This window comes from Phocoena sinus, chromosome 1 (genome assembly GCF_008692025.1).
Source record: "Phocoena sinus isolate mPhoSin1 chromosome 1, mPhoSin1.pri, whole genome shotgun sequence".
Lineage (NCBI taxonomy): Eukaryota > Metazoa > Chordata > Mammalia > Artiodactyla > Phocoenidae > Phocoena > Phocoena sinus.
The window spans coordinates 10,194,486-10,213,955 of record NC_045763.1 but is presented as its reverse complement, the minus strand read 5'-3'; the positions used below and the strand labels follow the sequence as shown (position 1 = coordinate 10,213,955).

The 19,470-nt window shown below is 54.4% G+C and overlaps 1 protein-coding gene across 1 annotated transcript in view; it reads left to right on the top strand.

Annotated features, from left to right (window-relative positions):
- Window positions 1-2,276: 2,276 nt before the first annotated feature.
- Window positions 2,277-19,470, top strand: part of LRRC38 (leucine rich repeat containing 38) — a 38,423-nt gene continuing 21,229 nt past the window's right edge. Inside the window, exons 1-2 of the mRNA XM_032630941.1 lie at window positions 2,277-2,295; window positions 3,741-5,084. Coding sequence (XP_032486832.1) covers window positions 2,277-2,295; window positions 3,741-5,084 — 1,363 coding nt within the window. The remainder of the gene's footprint in view (window positions 2,296-3,740; window positions 5,085-19,470) is intronic.

The following is a 19,470-nucleotide window of genomic DNA, read 5'->3' as shown; positions in this document are numbered from 1 at the left end:
GAATGTAGGCCATCCCTAGAAAATACATTCCAGATAAACACTTTAATTATTTACCTAAAGAATACCACTTCCATTAAATATTTACCTGCTATATGTGAAAAAACAAAGAAATAAATAATTATGATGTCAAGACTCACTGCTAAGCACTTGATAGATCTCATTTAATCCTCATAACAACCCAGTGAAATTGGCACTAGTATTATCCCATTTCATTGATGGGAAAACTGAGGCTTAGAGAAATTAAGCAACTTGCTCAAGGTGACAGAGCCAAGGAACAAGAGAACCAGGTTTGTCCCACGTCTGTCTGACTCCAAACCCATGTTCTTAAGCACGACTACCACCCTGCCTCCATTGAGGCTGGTTAAGGATTCGTTTCCTAGTACCAGGGGTGAAACAGGGGCAGGAGCTTTTCTTCTAAAAAGTGGGTCCAGCCTTGCCAGAGGAGAGCAAAACAAAAGCAAGTTTTATGGGAGGAGACAGAGCTGCTGCCTTGAGAGAGGAAGGGTTCAGCTCTCACCAGTACAAACGGCGGATGGTGCCCCCTGGTGGTGGTGGTGGAGAAGGGCAGTGGGTGGGAACAAATTGGAGCTTGGGGTTTGCCAGTTAGTGGGGGGACAGATACAGAGCAGTGTCGTCCTCGGAGCAGAGAGCTGGTTCCACTGAGCCAGCCTGCCCCCAGGCAAAGGGCCAGAGCACGTCTCCCTTCCTGGGGCCCACGGGGTGCCAGGTCAGCCAGGCACTCATCACAGGTGACACAGGCCAGTAACCCAAATGACATCACCAAACACCATCCACAGTCTTATCCTTCAAACCTAGCCTCTGCACCTAAATTCAGATTCCTGCACATACCATACTGGCATCATCTTGTTTACAATTTAGGGCCTAGGATTTGGGCTAATTTAGAGGCGACCAAAGGGGAAGCCCTCACGCCCGGTTTGCTTTTGCTTAGGGACCAGCCACCACGTGGGGGATTTCCTGCGGACCCCAACCACGTAGCTCCCCAAGGCCCAACCTCAGGGGCCACTTACAAGATAAGATAGGAAGTGCTCTGTAGCTCGGGGAGCATAGAAGAGGGTGAGGGATTCTGCTTGGTGATTTGGGGAAGGTTCTGAAAACATCATGACACCGCCGGTATTTGTCCCACCCCTGTTTTGAACCTCTTGATCAGGCGTTACGAAGTGTGTTGACTCTGGGAATAAATACAGAAATGGAGCCGATAAACTGAGTCTCTGAAGGTGTCTCTCCACATCACCTGCAGTGTTTTTCCTCAATCCGTAGGAGGCCCCCTTCCCAGGGAGGCAGCAGGGTGAGTGGGGTGGCAGGGGAGTCAGGATGCCTGCGTTCTATTTCCAGCAGCTACCACTGACTCACGGTGTGACCTTGCTGAGGTCACAGCTATGTTTTCCTTGCTGGGGGAAAATCAGAGGTGGCAAAGCTTGCATTTTCCCAAGGCATGGGAGTCTTGGAATATGGCGGGCCTCTCTGCTCCCCACGAGCCCCAGCCATGTCTCTCCTTCTGCTATTCACGAAAAAAGCCTTTCGATTTGGATTCAAGGCACTTTAGGGGACACAAAGCAAGAAGCAAGGCGTTCCTGCCACAGCAAGACTTACGGCCACTTGTATATGCAGTGTCTCTCCAAACACTTTTCAGCTCACGTTCCAAACCAATATTTCCCCACGTGGCCTTCACAGTGGCTGTGGAAGGGGAGAGGGAAGGTATTTTCTCTCTAGTTTCAGGATGAGGCAATCAAGGCCCAGAGTGTCATTTCTCAACATTTTCATCACCGGGGACCCCTTTGATTCTTTTACAACCGTGCAACCCCCTGTTTTGCAGGCCCTTGCTAAATGCTCTGAACTTATTAGGTAGAAATTCATCTGTTCCCATTAATCAAAGTCACCAGTATTCTGATCAACACAGAAGAACTAGGGCTATCACTGAGTTCATTGCCAAGAACTGTGGCATTTGTTCTGGGTGACCTCCTTACAGGAAAAGGCCCAATTTTCACCAGAGCTTTTGAAATTCTCAAAAGAGTTGATCCTCAGGGGGCCCAAGGATCCCCGACTGGGAAGTATTTCCCTAGAGAGGTCGAGTGGCCTGTGAAAGGTTCTGTGGCTAAGGGTAGGGCCAGGACCAGGTCCAGGGGCCTGACACTCCGGCCAGGGCTCCAGCCTACCAGACCACTTGGCAGGGAGGTATGGTGCTCTCAGACACACAGGCCCAGGGGGGCACGTGTGTAGGATGGCAGCCCAGCCAAACACAGATGCCCCGAGCAACGATGCTAGGGGCTCAGACGGGTAAGGAATAGGTTCCCCTCAGTACTAGAGTGAGGGACCAGAGCCAAGCCTGAGGCTGGAGGGGTGGAGGGTGTAACAGATCGTTCCAGGGTGTTCCTGGAGAGTTGTAATGGGGGGACCCGTTTGTTCTGCCACCTGCCTTTGCCTTGACACGGCAATAATGCATTATTTATGCAGCCTGGGGTGTTCACCCACTCTGGGACGATTCAGACGTTTCCCCCAGACCCGCCTCATCAAAGGGATGAGACCAGAATGGGGGCTGAGCCCTTGCAGCTGGGGATGACAAAGACAAACTGGGGACCCTGGGAGAGTGGGGACACAGACAGGAGACTCAGGAGGTCTGGTGTGGAGGCCTGGGGTGTAAGCAGGACCCCAAGTGCCTCAGAGCTTCCCTCAGGGCTCTGTACCCCTCCTTACCCAGGGCTCTGTTGAGCCCTTGGCTGTGTCCCAGAGGCTCAGGTTTTTGATCCATCAGAAGGCGTCAAGCTGCGTGTACCTTTGGAAAAAGGCCAGGGCTTAGCTTTGTGGCTTCAGAATTCAAGGCTCCATCAATCTGCATGGGGCCAGGGGCCAGGGCACGGGCTCTGGGGGCCTGCTGCCCAACAGCTGTTCCTGGGTTATTTTGGTCCAGGCGGAGCTTATCAATTCCAGGACACTTGGACCAAAATAGCCAACAGCAGGACAATCTCTTGGTGGCTCTGTGGGGACTTCTCCTTAGAAAAGTTTCTAAATGGGGTTGGGAATGGAAAGGAGTTTGACTTGGGGGCTGGTGAAGGGTCTGAGGCCACACACACCATTCCTTGCTGTCCTTCCAGCCTTGGCACCGCCCTGACCACCTTCCTTGGGGACCAAAGCTGGGGGCTGGTTGAGGATGGAGTAGAAATTAAGAGGGAAAAGATCATTTTTATTTATTTTTTAGCGGTACGCGGGCCTCCCACTGTTGTGGCCTCTTCCGCTGCGGAGCACAGGCTCCGGACGCGCACTCCCAATGGCCAAGGCCCACAGGCCCAGCCGCTCCGCGGCACGTGGGATATTCGCGGACCAGGGCACGAACCCGCGTCCCCCGCATCGGCAGGCGGACTCTCAACCACTGCGCCACCAGGGAAGCCCGAAAAGATCATTTTTACACTGTTTCTTGACTCTGTGTTCCTCCCCCAAAGCTGGTGTCATGCATATTACCTTTTCCCATCTTACAGATGGGGCACACGGGGTCCAGAGTGTGGAAGCACTGGAACTGAGGCCACACAGCTGGGAACCCTGGCCTCTGAGGGAGCCTCTCGGCTGGGCCTTGGTTAGATCAGCAGCAGATCCGCGCCCCGGTGGCTGCCAGTTCCCCGACAAACTCAGGGCCAGCGTGGAAACTGCTGACTGGCCCCTGGCTTTCCTTCGGGCCACAGCGGGGGCCCTGGCAGCGCCCACTGGTTGACCCCGCCTGTCTCACTGAGATGGGTTAAGTGCCGGTGGAGGAAAGGTGGAAGGAGGACCAGCCACCCTGGAGCTCCCTGGAGCCCCGCCCAACCCCGGATCAACAGCCCCTGGCGCGGCCCGCGAGAGCCCGCCGGGAATGCCCTGGCGCAGAGCCAGAGGGACCCAGGTCGCGCTCCCTTTTGCAAGGGGTGGCGCGCGGGGAGCGCGCTTTGGCACCAGGCGGGCGCGGGGGTGCGGGGCGCACGACCGTGACACGCCCTCTGAAATCCACTGGGGCTGGGGGCGCTTGGTCACTGAACTTGGTCGTCGAGTGTTCCGCGCCAAGTCCGCGAGACAGGTCTTATTGCCCGGTGTCGGAAATAAGCTGCCCGGGCGGGGCCGCGTTTGGGACGGCCACTCCGCCACCCCTGCCGCTCCCGCCTCTCTGCCGGGATTTTCCAGCGGGTTAATTTCCTGTTCGGGTAAATCATTCGCGAGTCCCTCGGCCCTCCCTCCCCGGAGCTGCCCCCTCCGCCCGAGCCTCCCGGGCTCCCCTGGTCGGTCCGCGCTGCGCTCCATCGCCCCGCGCGCCCGGGCGCAAGCCCTCCCCGCCCCGGCAGCCCTCCGGCTCCCAGCGCCTGGCCGCCGGGACCCCGCGCGCCGCCCCGCGCGCCGCCCCGCGCCAGGGCTCGGCCCCAGAGCCGCGTCCGCGTCGCCGCCGCTCGCGCGGGTCCCGGCTATGCGCCCCCGCGCCGCGCCCCGCGCCCCCGCCGGCGCCGGCGCCGCGCTGGGGCTCTGCAGCCTCCTGCTGCTGCTCCCGCCAGGACCCGCGTGCCCCGCGGGCTGCGCCTGCACCGATCCGCACACCGTGGACTGCCGCGACCGCGGGCTGCCCAGCGTGCCCGACCCCTTCCCCCTGGACGTGCGCAAGCTTCTGGTGGCCGGTAACCGCATCCAGCACATCCCCGAGGGCTTCTTCATCTTCTACGGCGACCTGGTCTACCTGGACTTCAGGAACAACTCTCTGCGCTCTCTGGAGGAGGGCACGTTCAGCGGCTCAGCCAAGCTCGCCTTCCTCGACCTCAGCTACAACAACCTGACCCAGCTGGGCGCCGGCGCCTTCCGCTCGGCCGGGAGGCTGGTCAAGCTGAGCCTGGCCAACAACAACCTGGCGGGCGTGCACGAGGCCGCCTTCGAAACCCTGGAGTCGCTGCAGGTGCTGGAGCTCAACGACAACAACCTGCGCAGCCTCAACGTGGCCGCCCTGGCCGCGCTGCCTGCGCTGCGCACCCTGCGCCTGGACGGGAACCCCTGGCTCTGCGACTGCGACTTCGCCCACCTCTTCTCCTGGATCCAGGAGAACGTGTCCAAGCTGCCCAAAGGTGAGCCTGCCGGCCGGACCGGGAGGCGGGAAGGAGTGAGGCAGAGCGCGGGGAGAGCCTAGGGCAGCGGCCTCGCGTTGAGCCTGGAAGGGGAGGCCTGGGCGCCCACGGCCACTGTCCTGGATGGGAGTTGCTCCCGGTGTAACCCTCCCAGGTTCCCAGAACTTTTCCTGGGACTCTGCTAGGGAAGGGGAGTGGGGAGGGACACATCTGGGATTCTCTGGAGATTCTGGGCCTGGTTGCCCTGCTTTCCCCCTGTTTCTCCAGTAGTGTTTGGGACCTGGATTTCCAAGATCATCCTGTGGGGATTTGGGTCCTAGTACTGGTGGGTGTGGGTTATTTCTGGGCCCCTAAGTGGAAGACACCCTACTCCGCGGGTAGCATTTCAGCACCCATCTCACTACACTGAACATGGAGAGGGAGCCCGCCAGTTCTAAGAGCTCTCCAAGGGCTTCTGTAACCTGAGTAGGTCTTCGTTTCTCAGCTCCCAGTTTGCTCTTCTGTCTAAAAGGAGTGAGGAATATTCCTGGTGAGGAAAAGCAGCAGCTTGCTAAGAGCCAGTAATGCAGTAAAGATTGGCCGTTCAGTAGCTTTTCAGCCCAGACGTGAAATTGCTGAACAAAGTCCTGGGGGCTGGGGCACGCTTTGCTTGCCTCGTGCACTTTTCTGGCAGTGACATGGACATACGTCCCCACCTGGCAGACAGGAACATAAGGGCACAGCAGGTAAGAGAGCCTGTGAAGGCCAGTGAGAAGGAAGCAAAGGCAGAGCTGAGGAGAGGGGACCCCAGCATCCATAAGAGTGAGCCCCATGACAGGGAGCGGGTGAAATGCCCTTATTTTCAGTGGATTCCAGGCTTCCACTGGTGAGCATGTGAGCAGTGACCTCCCAGAGCCAGACTCCACCTCCCACCTTGACCCCGAGGGTTTGTCAGAACAGGAACCAGAGCTGAAAGACCCACAGTGTAAAAGGTGACATAGGTGTGGATTTATCATGGGTAAATATATATTTTTTCCATTTATTGAGAATTCAAAAATGCTGCTCATCTGTGTCCGGAATTCCTGTGCTCACTTATTCATTGTGTACTGTCACTAAGCGCAAATCCCAGGTATTAGGGGCCGTCACTTCTCTGCAGACACGGGCCCCTGAGCTGGAACTTTAAGCCCAGGCTGGCTCTCCCACATGAGCAAGTCCTAAAGAGATCTGACCTGCAAGGTACAGAGTCGCCTAACTTTAAACTTGGCCTTCACTCACTCCCCAGACCCTCTCCACCAGAAGACAGGAAGGTCCAGATGCAGACCTCACTGTTGAACGGCGGTTCCTCTTGGTTCTGATGGCATCTACCTTTGCTTTTTGGTAGAGTTGGCATCATGAACCCCAGCTGTCAGTTGAGGTGCTGTCATTGGCTCCCACCATCATTCGCTCGAGGGCTAGGGGTGACGGGTCAGGAGCTGTGGATTTCAGTCTCAGTTGTGCCGTGGCTGGCTGTGACCTTGACCCAGGACAGGTATCCTGTCTGGGCTTCGGTTTCGTCATCTTTACAGTACTTTGGTTGCCCTCTGAGGCCTCTACAGAGCCCTGGATTGGAAGGTATACACTGGAGTCCTGGCTTAAAAACTGGGTGACTCTGGGAAAGTTCTTTGAACCTCCTCTTCCTCCTGTGTGAATTTGGGACACAGTGGTGCTGACCAATCCATCTGACCAGTGATTGTCAAGATAAAGTGGGTAAATTAAAGAGCAAAGAATATAAAATATTATCCTTCCTACTGTCTGTAATGTAGGAAAGCGAAGAGCCATCAGATGAGGATGTGTGGCTGGGGGTAAGGATGGACAGGTCCAGAGCAAGGAACAGTGTCCAGGCCCTGGGGAAGAGTTGGTCTCATTCAGGCGGGGAGAGGATGGAGACAGCAGCATGGCAGCATGGGGGCTTCCGGCATCTCCTGGGGTGAAGCACTGAGAGCAGCTCTGACCTCACTGCCCATGTTCTGTGGCCAGAGCAGTGTCCCGAGCTCTGTGAACCGGAAGTGGGGCGGTTGTGAAGCACCTAGCCCAGGCCTTGACGTGGGAGAGCTGAGCTCCCATGTAGACTCAGATTATGACCCTAGACAAGTCCCTGACCTTCTTTGTGCCTCCGTTTCCCTGCCTCTGACTTCAGACTGAAGATCAAAATCCCACAGCATGTTTGCGGCGAGGGTTGTGCGAAGTCAGCTCCGTCGAGGGTGTGGTAATCTTAGCAAGGAGTAGATGATCTAGGTGATCGCTAGGTGTCAGTCACCCCCTTCCCTCCTCCTCCTGCATTTGGGCCTCTCATATTTTCACAGGTGCAGCAGGCAAGGGGGCCAAGTGCCCAGACTCTGGCACAGAGCTGCTTAGTTCAAATCCTGCCTCTACTTCTTACTAGTTCGGAGGATTGAAAGGGTATTATCTATAAAGTACTTAGAGCAGTGCCTGACACACAGTATGTACTAATAAGCATTAGTGCTGTTGCTATTACCCCGTTTTCTCTGGAAGGCCCAGAGAGGTGATGCGAGTGACTTGCCCAAGGTCACACAGAGAGTTAGAAGCGGCTGGGAGTGCAGCAGGGCCTCCTGGCTCCTCCACACCTGCCCCTGGCCACGCTGACGACCCACTTCCCACCAAGGAAAGCCAGGCACCATGGGGCACAAGCTCCAAGGCTTTCTAGGCAGGCACCCAGGGGAGGGAATTCAGAGGAAGGAGCAGAGGGGACCCACCCTCATTGTCTTTCCTTCACCTCCCCTGTCCCTCCTCCCCCAGAGAAGCAAATTGAACAAGTGACCTTGAGCAAGTGACCTTGACTAGCCCTGACAGCACAAAAAATGTGATCGGGGCTTCCCTGGTGGCGCAGTGGTTGAGAGTCCGCCTGCCGATGCAGGGGACGCGGGTTCGTGCCCTGGTCCGGGAGGTTCCCACATGCTGTGGAGCGGCTGGGCCCGTGAGCCATGGCCACTGGGCCTGCGCGTCCGGAGCCTGCGCTCCGCAACGGGAGAGGCCACAACAGTGAGAGTCCCGCGTACCGCAAAAAAAATGTGATCGTCTGCCAGTGAGCCTCCTTGCTGATGGGAGCGCTCAGCCACCCGTCGGGGGCAGCCGGTCCCCTCTGTGCAGGCTCCTCAGGACTCGATGGGGAAGCGGGGCACGGAGGCATCTGGGTCTGAGGACTCAGGCGGAGCCGGCCTGCCGGTGCTGGATCTGAAGGAAGAGAGCAAGGGGACGCCTGCCAGAAGGCCCACTGGCCACCTTAGCAACAGCAAACAAGCAAACCAACCCCAAACAAGAAAACAAACAAGCAGAACTCCAGGATGCCTAATTCACTCTGAATTTCAGATCAACGCGGCATAATATTTTGGTATCAGTGTGTCCCGTGCCATGTTGGGATATTCTCACACACAGGATTACTTGCTATTCTTCTGAAATTCACGTCACTGGCCGTCCTGTGTTTTGCCCGGTGGCCCTACCTTACGGCGGTGGTTTGTGGTTTATAAGTGCCGTCTCTTTTAATACAATACCTGCGCCTGGCAAGTACCTTCACCCACAACTTCCCCAACAGGAAGCAAACGAGGTGCAAAGGTCACATCGTTAGTGACTGAGAAGAGCTTGCACTCAGGAGCGTCCGACCCCACTCCTGATGCTTTCTGGAGGGTGAGAATAGCCCCAGCACTGTCCTCCCATCCCCGACTCTCATGGGTGACAGCTGACCTTCCAGCCCCAGATTCTGCACCTGGTCTGGTGGTTCTCCCAGTAGACAGTAGGTCCTGGGCCAAGTGGGACAGTATACCGCCAAGGGAACGGTGACCATCCCTCTTTCAGTAGAAGGGCTCCAGACCTGGAATCAAGAGACCTGGGACATCGCTCAAGTGACCAGCAGGATAGAGAGGGAGAGATGGGGAAGGTGTGGGGAGACAGGGAAGCATGAACACCTTCTCAGCAGACAGTGATCTTTAAAAAGCCCTCCAGCCCCTCCCATTGCCTTCCCATTACAGCAGCCCAGTGAGGTGGGTAGGCAATGAAAACACACGGGTGATGAGAAACCTGTGTGCCAATCACCTAGGGAGCTTGTTTGACATGCAGATTCCTGGGCCCCCAGACCTACTGGATGTGTGCCTGGGGGGTGAGGCCCGGGGATCTGCATTTTAATTCCTCCCACCCCCAGCCCCTGAAAGGGGCTTGCAGTGTACACTCACTAAAGCTTGAAAACCGTGCTGGAGGGGGAAGTCATTTTGCTGCAGCTGTGGAAATGCTGTGTGATGTTATACGACTTTCCTGTCTCTCTGTTTCTCAGATTTTTCTTTGGTAAACAAAGGAGTATGGGTAGGAGTATCTTAAGGTTCCTTCCAACTCTAAAGTTCTATGGTTTCAAGGGAAGGGAAGACTGTCTGTGTCTTAAAGGTTGGGAAGTTGAGGCCTGGAGAGACCAGGTCCCTCCAGAGACCCCTCTGCTGGAATCCAGGTGGCCGTAGTCTCTGTGCGGTGGGGAGGGGGCAGATCACTCAGGCAGCCCGGGGTTCTGGGCTCGCAGGACGTCTCACGTGTCCCAGCCTTGAGCCTGGAGCCTAGGCGGGAAAGGCCACTGGGTATGAGGAACCATAGCCGGCAGGCGAGGGGCTGTCTCTGTGCTCAGAGGTGCGTGGAGCCAGCAGGCTTCCCCGGGGACACAGACCACACCGAGCCCTGAGAGTGTATTATGGGAGAAGCCCAAGCAGGAGCTGGGGCCTGGGGGTGAGGGGTGCCGAATAGCGAGGCACCTTCTGTCACCTCCCTTTGCAGCCGTGGCTTCGTGTGGCCTGCAGGACACAGCCCACAGCCCCAGGGGAGAGATCTGAGCTGCAACTGGGACCTTGACAAGGGAGGCTGTGGGGAGGCAAGGGCTGGGAGAAGCGGGGACTGGGGGGCAGTTAAACACGGCTGCATGTCATGCCTTGCGTCTGTTCACCCTGGCCCCTTGGGTGGGTACAAGCCTCCGAGACAAGGTCCACTGTAGTGCCTGGAGCACCCGGGCATTCTGTGGCTCAGCCCCTGCAGGGTGGACCCTGCAGGCAGAGTCCTGTCGAGGAGGGGGTTCATGGCAAGTGGGGTGCTCACCAGTTATATCACTAACCCTGCCTGCTTAGCAGGCCAGACTCGCGGCCTTCTGGGGGAGCCCACCCCCCATCTCCCAGTAACTCCACCTCCCTTTCCTGATGTCAGATGCCGTGAGGGCCTGATTTGGTCAGATGAGTGGGGACTTGTTGTCATACTGACAAAAGAAACAGTAATTCAGCCAAAGGAGCACAAGCTGATGCTTGCCTGGAGGTCACACGGGTCCTCTTCGCTCAGGTGACTCCAAGGTGACTCATTTTCTTTGAAAATAAAAGCATTTTATTTTTCTGATTGTAAAATAACAGATCCTTTGTAGACTTGGGAAATGTAGGTAAATATCATGAAGAGAATAAAAACCACGCAGAATCCCACTGCTACGAAAGTTTTACCGTGTTTAGTTCTGGTTTTATTCTTATGCGCATATATATATTTTAAACAAATTGATATTATACTATATATCTTCTTATTGACTCTTTTCCTCTTACTGAGTTGTGAGAGTTACCTGTCATTATAGCTCTTTGAAAATTTAACATTTTATGGTCATGTAAGAGGTCATTTTATGTCTAGTCATTGAACCTGTCTCCTGTTGTTAGAAATGTGCATTGTTTTTTTTTTTTTTTCTGTTTTGTATATACACGGGGCTGAACTGAACATCCTCATTCATGTAAATTTGTGGACATCTCCGGTTATTTCTTTGGGGTGGATTCTTTGAGGTGGAATCACCAGGTCAGAGTCTATGGTTATGTTAAACCTCTGGATACATTTTTGCCTAATTGCACCCCAGACAGCAGGCTCTGTTGGCAAATGGAAAGTACCTGTCTCACCGTGCCTCTCCCAGGTTTATGTATTATTATTTTTTTTATTTTTAGTTTTTGCGGTACACAGGCCTCTCACCGCCGTGGCCTCTCCCGTCGCGGAGCACAGGCTCTGGACGCGCAGGCCCAGCGGCCATGGCTCACGGGCCCAGCCCCTCTGCAGCATGCGGGATCTTCCCGGACCGGGGCACGAACCCGCGTCCCCTGCATTGGCAGGCGGACTCCCAACCACTGCGCCACCAGGGAAGCCCTGTATTATTATTTTTAAACATGCTTTCGAATTTAATAGACAGAACAATGACATCCCCTTATTGCTATAATTTGCATGATTTGCTCGCCAGCGGAGTGGACCGCTCCCTTGTGTTTATACACTTAAGAGAACCACGTTGCTGGCAGGGGTTGACTGAGGTCTTGCTCGCTCTTGCAAGGGGTCTCCTCCTGCGGTTCACAGGCCTGTACATGTCCTGGTGTCATAGGCTCATGTGTTGTTTTTTTTTTTTTTTTTTTCTGTATGTGGGCCTCTCACTGCTGTGGCCTCTCCCGTTGCGGAGCACAGGCTCCGGACGTGCAAGCTCAGCGGCCATGGCTCACGGGCCCAGCCACTCTGCGGCATGTGGGATCTTCCCTGATCGGGGCACGAACCTGCGTCCCCTGCATCGGCAGGCGGACTCTCAGCCACTGCGCCACCAGGGAAGCCCAGGCTCATGTGTTTTTAACTTGTGTCTTAATTAGAGTTGATTCCCCGGCGTCACCTTTCTCACCATCCCCAGTGTCCCAGTCGGGTGTCAGCTTTTACAGACACCACGATCTGGAGTCCGGGGGAGAGTCAACTGCAAACATGACCTGCGACAGCTCTGCCCCATCTCTCTTCTCCCTGGAGAGCCCCACCCGGTCCTGCTACTCTGTCCCAAATGTTGGATCTTTCTGGAAATGTCACCTTCATCATGCTGTTCTATCAATTAACTCAAAGGGCGACCTCATTGCCGGGCTAGTGGACAGAGGACCCGCCTTCCTTCCCAGCTAGGACAGCCCCGGGGGAGCACAGGCAGTTGGGGATTTGCTCTGGAGAGGCCAGTGTAACTGTTACCTGAAGCTGACAGGCTGCCATCTGACTCAGATACCCAAAGGCTTAGGCCTTTCAGCCAAGTGGCCGTCCAGTGCCCGCTGTCCCAGAATCCCGTGGTCTCCGAGGTAGCTGGGAGTGAGGTGCTTGGCAGGCCTTGTCACCTTCGGGCTGGCAGTGTGATGATGGCCCAGAAGGGCCTCCTCGTGGGTGGGTTGTCGTGAGGACAGGAATTGGGTGTGTTCACGGTTATGTGAGCCAAACCGTACCCTGAACTTGGTCACTGTAGGATAATAGCAGAGTGTGTCAGTCCAGTCCTGGGAGTGTCCTGGGCTCCTGCCCTCGGGTCTTTGCCCAAACGGTGCCAGCCAGGGCCCCGATTCTTCCCTCCCGCCCTTCCCCACCTCTGCTTCTCTGCCTTTCTGGTTTTTACTTGGCCTTCCAGCCTCCAACCCTCTGGGCTTCAAGGCTGGGTTGGGAGTCTGGCCTGTGCGACCTCATTGGATGCTGTGTTATCTCTACGGCCACTACTTGAGCTTGCCAGTTCACAGGTCTGGCCTGTTTTGAGGACACAAACCGTGTCTTTTTCTCCTTGAGTCCCCAGCAGCTGGTGCAGTATATGGCATGTTTGGAAACCTTTTGATGGCTTCCATTGCACTTAGAACAAGCCAGCTCCCTCCTATGTCCCACGAGGCTCCTCTGTCCCGTGAACACGCCAGGTGCCAGTGACCAACCAGGACCTCCTAACTTACGGCTCCCTCTCCTGCTAAGACGTTTCCCAACCCAAATGGCTGCGTCTTCCTCATCATCACGTCCCCAGGAGATGTCCCGTCCTCAGAGAGGCCTTCCCTGACCACCCCGCTCAAGCAGTCCTGTCCCCACCCTCTCATCGTTGTCATATCTGCTTGTTGTGTCTGTGGCGTCTCGCTCACTGAGTCCACATTATCTCGTTCACAAGTCTTGTCCCTCTAGAAACAGGAGCTCTAGGTCAGCACGCTCCCTGCTGTGTCCCTAGCGCCTGGGGCCATGCCCAGCGTAGAAGGGGCTCCGTGGAGCAGTAGGCATGTGTGAGTGAGTGGACGAATGCACACTCCCGAGGGCTGTGTCACAGGGCCATTGGGGGGACAGGCCAACATCACTGGCCTTGGCTTTTGTCCCCACCAAATACCCCCTCTCCGACTTCGGTTGGCCAAGGATATCCAGATCACCTTTTAGCAAAGACAGATCCCAGAGTGGGGGTTCTCTGAGCTCCTTCAGCAGATTCTGTGTGATCCTGGTCAAATTCTGAGGCTCAGGCTCTCCACTGCGAAGGCGGGAGGGAGCCAGCTGTGCCTGCCCCATCTGTTGGAGCAGTGCTGGCAAGACGGCGGGGCGGCCATTCATTCTGGGAGTCTGTTAGCCTCTGCTCTGCGAGGTGCAGTGAGAATGGCTGGTGGGGGGAATTCAGGACACTGAGGCTGCCGATCTCAGTTTACCCCGATGAATGGGAAACCAGCTGCCTCTGAAATAAGCAAACAGAAGGTGTCTTGTAAGCATGTGGGTGTCACCAGGAACCCAAGTCCTGAACAGTCAGGCCTCTGGGAGCTCGTGGCTGAGACCGGAGAGGCTGCAGGGAACACAGCGCCTCCTTTTTTCACCCTCTGCTTCTCACACTTTTTTTACCCCCCCACCCCTTCATATACTGATGGACTTTCTGTATTTTTCCGTCCATGTGGCCAAAAATATGCTACTCCGTTCACGAGACCAGCTGAGGCTGGGCGGGACGGTGCTGTCTTGGTCCCAATTTCCAGGTCCGGGGAGGAGGCTCTGGTGGGCAGAGCTTAGGGATGGGGGCTGGGCAGGCCATGCACTAGACATCCAGCTAGGCAGCCGTGACCGTGGCCGAGCTTCCAGTGAACTGTCTGACGGCAGATAACTCCCCCGACATTCCCGGGCCCTGGTGTTGCCTCTGTGATAGCACCTGCCCTTTGACCTCGAGTGATGTCATGTGAAGATGGTCAGACTGCAGCCTCCTCCAGCTCTGCACATAGAAGCTGTTCTTTTCTTCCTTATCCAATTCATAGAAATGTGCAAACAGGCTTACAAATCCCACCGGATTTAAGCCTTTCCTGTCAAATCCCAGATGTCTACAATCCACGGAGACGGGCATTATCTGTGTGCTCACAGCCCATCCTCCCAGTGGCTCTCAGCCTGGCCCCTCTGCTTCAGAGGCTGCCCATCAAGGAGCCGCCGGGTGCCTCATCTCTTCCATCCTCTGGGCTGGTCATGGGATAAATGCCAAGGGCAGGAGTCAGGACCCTGAGGGAGCTGCGGGTCACTCGGGATCCAGAGAGCTAGGAATCGGGCTCCCTGTCCCCACTTCCTTGTTAACGAGCAGTCGACCTTTGTCATGTCCTCTTTCTCAGTTGCTCTAGATCATGAGTGGTGACCCCAGACGCCCCTGGGGGCTGTAGGTGGGAGTCATCAGAGAGGGAGGGGCAGGAGGGGAACCACACGAACATGAGAAACAACTTAGGGCACCGCGCTGGCCGGATCCCCCGGAACACAGTGGTGGCTGCGTCCCTCTCCCCAGCCACCCGCTTTAGACCCTGGGGCTAGATGACCTTGAAGGCCTCTTCTGTCTCTGACTTTGGCTTGGTCTGTGCCCTCCCCAGCCAGCCTCCTCTGGGTCGCGGGATGAGAGGGTGTGGAAGCCGCTCGCCCCCAGCTCCCAGCACAGGTTTCCTGGGTGGGTTCCCTTGGCATATAGGCCCCATCACCCCGGTATCTCTCTTTCAAATCAATAGGTGCAAAAGTATGTTCCTGTCTTCTCCCTCGTCATGTGAAGAAAAGGCCCTCCCCTCACAGTATTAGAAAGAATGGCATTGCTTTTGCACAAGACACCAACGAGATGATGTCCCTTTTTAAACATAACCAACATAAATGATCGTCTGCATCAGAAATGAAGATGCCACGTGGCCCCGTTGAGGGGCTGAGAGCTTAGAGCTGACAGTCAGGACTCCCTGGACCTGCTGCCACCTCCTTGACCTGGGCAGGTCCCCTGACTTGTCTGGGCTGTGGTTCCCTCATCTGTTACCCCGAGGTTTATTTGAAAGATCAGGGAAATACTGATGTCAAAGAGTTTTAGAAGAAACTGGGGGCATGCAGAATAACTGTCTTTTTTTTTATATATATATAAGCTTAATTTATCACAAGAATTTAATGCTTAGGGGAGATTTTTTAACATTTATTTATTTATTTTTGGCTGTGTTGGGTCTTCGTTTCCGTGCGAGGGCTTTCTCTAGTTGCGGCAAGTAGGGTCCACTCTTCATCGCGGTGCGCGGGCCTCTCACTATCGCGGCCTCTCTTGTTGCGGAGCACAGGCTCCAGACATGCAGGCTCAGTAGTTGTGGCTCACAGGCCCAGCTGCTCCGCGGCATGTGGGATCTTCCCAGACCAGGGCTGGAACCCGTGTCCCCTGCATTGGCAGGCAGATTCTCAACCACTGCGCCACCAGGGAAGCCCCAGAATAACTGTCTTGAAGGATGAAGTTTTCTACTCACAGATCTCTAGAAATAGGAAGAGTGGAAGCCATGCAGGGCCACACGGGGAAGCACTAGGGATGGTCAGGAGACAGAAGGAATGAAAGGGAAAACAGGTGAGTGTTTATTGTGGTTTTTGCAGGAAGGAATGGGCACGGCAGGGTAAGCAGAGGAGACAGGTTAAGGGTTGGCTAGTTTGAATAATTTCAGGAAGCTCTGGCTAAAAGGGTGATCCTTACTTAGCTGTCTAGTACCTGACCCTGTGGTGATTTAGGGCAGGGAGATAGTGTCTCGGACTGCAAGAACCTGATGAAAGGAGGTGGGTGCGGTATGGACTCGGGTTGGTAGCTTTGCATGTCAAGGGTGTGCTCACTGGTGAGGGTTTACTGTCTCTAGGAACTGGCCAACCCCGGGAGGGACAGTCCATCCCTGGTGGCAAGGCCCCAAGATGTCAAAGCTATATAAAATACAGAATGTAAAGATCATGATTAATACAAGGGTCATTGCAGATATAATTGAGTAGGATGAGATCATTAGGGTGGGCCCTAATCCAGTATGACTGGTGTCCTTAGAAAAAAGAGGAGGTTTGAACACAGATGGACGCAGAAAAAAACACCAGATGAAGGTGAAGGTTGAACTCAGTGATGCCTCTACAAGCCAAGGAATGCCAAAAATTGCCAACAAACCACCAGATGCTAGGAGAGAGGAAGCAGCCTCTCTCTCACAGCGCTCAGAAGGAACCAGCCCTGCCCACACCTCGATCTCAGACCTCTAGACTTCAGAACTATGGGAAAATACATTTCTGTTGTAAAGCCCCCAGTCTGTGGTGCTGTGTTACGGCAGCCCTGGGACGATACTGCAGGGGATAACGATAAACACCCTCCTTGCCAGAGGCAGGGGGATGGATTCGGTAGCCTCCTAAATGGCATCCAGCCCTTGGATTTTATGATGTCGAGAACCAGTTGCTTCACTTCCTTTGCATGTGGGAAAATAAGGTTCTAAAGGAACAAATCGGGCGCTTGTTTATGTGGCTGAGGGCTGTCCCTGCTTCCTGCCCTGAGCAGGCTTCTCCCATTGGCTCCATTTATTGCGTGTCTGCTGTGTTCCAGGCACTGAGCTAAACACTCTAGGGCAGCTCCACCCAGTAGGAATAGGATTCAAAGCACGTCTAGAATTTTAAATTTGCTAGTAGCCACATTTAAGTAAATCAAACGAGTAGGTGAAATGAATTTCAGTATTTTTTCTAATCCAGCGCTTCCAAAATGTTATTCTTTCAACTTATCAATAGAAAACTCATTCATGAGATATTTTTCCATTCTTGTTTCGTACAAAGTCTTCAAAATCTGGGTGTGTTTTATACTCACAGCACATCTAAGTCCAGACTGGCCGTGATCAAGTTCTCAACATGTGGCTGGTGGCTACTGTAGTGGACAGTGTAGCTCTAAGTCTATGGGTGTCTTCCAAAGAGGTCAGTGCCAGGCGCACCCCATTTTACAGGTGAGAACTCCAAGGCACAGACAGGTTAATGTAACTTGGCCAAGGTCACCAGCCAAGAAGTGATAGAGGGAGGGATGAGCCAGGGTCTTTGTCACCAACCATTGCATGGCTTCTTAAATATCATGTCAGAACCAGGTCCTTTATCCGCAAGCCCACCCTCTCAGGTCCACAGCTCTTGCTTTAGGTGCAGAACCAAACTTAGTGAGCCTTGCCAACTCAGAGCCTTGACTTGGAGAAAATCAAAGCTGACGAACATATTAGTGAAAACCAGAGTAGACTAAACACCTGTTGAAAACAAGTTCAGCTCCTACTCTCTGCTCTTCTGAGAGCTTTATCTGGAACAGTGACCCCTCCCTGCTTGCCAGAAAGACATCAAGTCACGTCCTTCCTCTGCTCAGAACTCTTCAGTAACTCCCATGTCACTGAGATTAGAAGCCAAGGTTCTTCCAGGGGCTTATAAGCAGCCCCCCACCCCCATGATCTGACCTCCTCCTTTCTTTCTGGCCTAATTTCCTACGACTCCCCTTTCATTCACTCTGATCCAGGCACCCAGACCCCTTATTGTTCCCCAAACACACCGGGCATATTTCAACCCCAGGGCCCTTGCACTTGCTGCTCCCTCCACCTGGAGCACCCTTTCCTGATGTCGACATGACTTTCTCCCTCATTCCTTTTAGCTGCTTGCTCAAATACCATTTTCTCACCAAGCCTTTCCTCCCAGCCCCACTGAATCCTGCGACCCGCCGCTTCCAGCTCTCCTTCCCTCCGCACTTTGCTTCTCTTTCTCCGTAATGCCTGTCACCATCTGCTGCATAATACATATTACTGATTTACTCATGGTCTGTCTGGTTCCCCTCACTAAATTGTAGTCACAAATGATTTTTTGCACTGTTTTTACCCCAGAGCTGGCCTATATTAGGTGCTCAATATGTATTTGTTGACTGAATGAATGACTCAGTGATGGATGCTAACACAAGGCAAAGGGGAGAAGGGCAGAGACGAGGTGGCCTCCAGAACCACCCCCCTTGCTTAGAGAAAACAGTTTGGTAAACTAACTCTCAGCAAAGTGGTAGTGACTTGAGGGCTAACCAGGAATAAATACAGTAAAGGCAGAAGGAAGGGACCGCTGCTCACTATGGAGGCACAGTCTGTGTAGAATTTCAGATGCGGGGAGGCCTGGAGGGAAGGTCGGAGCCCCCAGGCCTCACCAAACTGCAGCTTGTAAGCAGTTACCTGGGCTTCCTGTCTGTTGGAAATTACCAGAGACTCTTTGTATTTGGAGAATAAGACCATATTGACATAGGAAAATGGATGTTTAACTAAGGACACACGTGGAAGGACATAGCCCCTGTCTCCTGATGTCTGAGGAGCTCTCACTGAATGTGAGCAACTTGTTTTGGCCTCCGAAGATGGACCCATGGTTACGAACTACAAGGACACTGATTGTGACACTCTATGAGGAGGGACGGCCAGCTGTTGGGCTCCGCGAATGGCCCCGAATTCTTCTGATCTCTGTTTCCATCCTTACACCTCCTCTCTGACTCTGACCTTTACTCCCCCTTATAAGGACCCTTGTGACTACATTGGAGCCACCTGGACAATCCATACCCTAAACTTAATCATATCTTCAAAGGTAACATTTTCTCAGATTCCAGGAATTAGGACGTGGTCATTTGGGGGGGGCAATTTTCTGTCACAACGGGGAAGTAACTTCACTTCCCCAGGCCGGTTTCTCCACCTGTGAAAGGAGAGGGTCAGATAACGGTGCATCCTCTCCACCTGCACACGTTGTTTCTAACGACCACCCCCCACAAACGCCTTACCCTGAAGTCACTTCCCAACAGCCCACAGCTCTGGCCCCAGTGACAGCAGTTACCACAGTGCCAGGACCCGCTGAAAACTGCAGGGTGAAGGTGTCCGCCACCGGGATCCTGGGGCTCCCCCTGGTCCCCGCTGCCAGAGAAAGCATAAATCTAAAAGAAAACACAAAACAGCCTGGTTCCTGACTTCCCAGAAAAATCAGAATTTCTGTGTCGGTAAAGTGTTTCAGAGCCATCCGGGGCATAGAGAGAGCTTTATGGGTTGAGAGGGAAGTACCAGCACTCGTGGGAAGACGTCCTGGAGTGGTCGTCACGAGCAGCACAGATGGGGCAGCCACCAGGTCACTCCAGAGAGAGGCAGGTAAGTGAAGTCCAACCCATGACCCATATGTGAGTGAGCCTGACCAAGACTGAGGACACCGTGGTGTCGTGGAGAGAGGATGGGCTGTGATGACAGCCAGGCCTGCCCTTAAGTCCAGACCCTCCCAGACCACTTGTATGACTCCAGGTGAGTCACACGGCTTCTTAGAGCCCCGGTCTCTGCATCTAAAACCTACCCCCCGTTTGCACCCA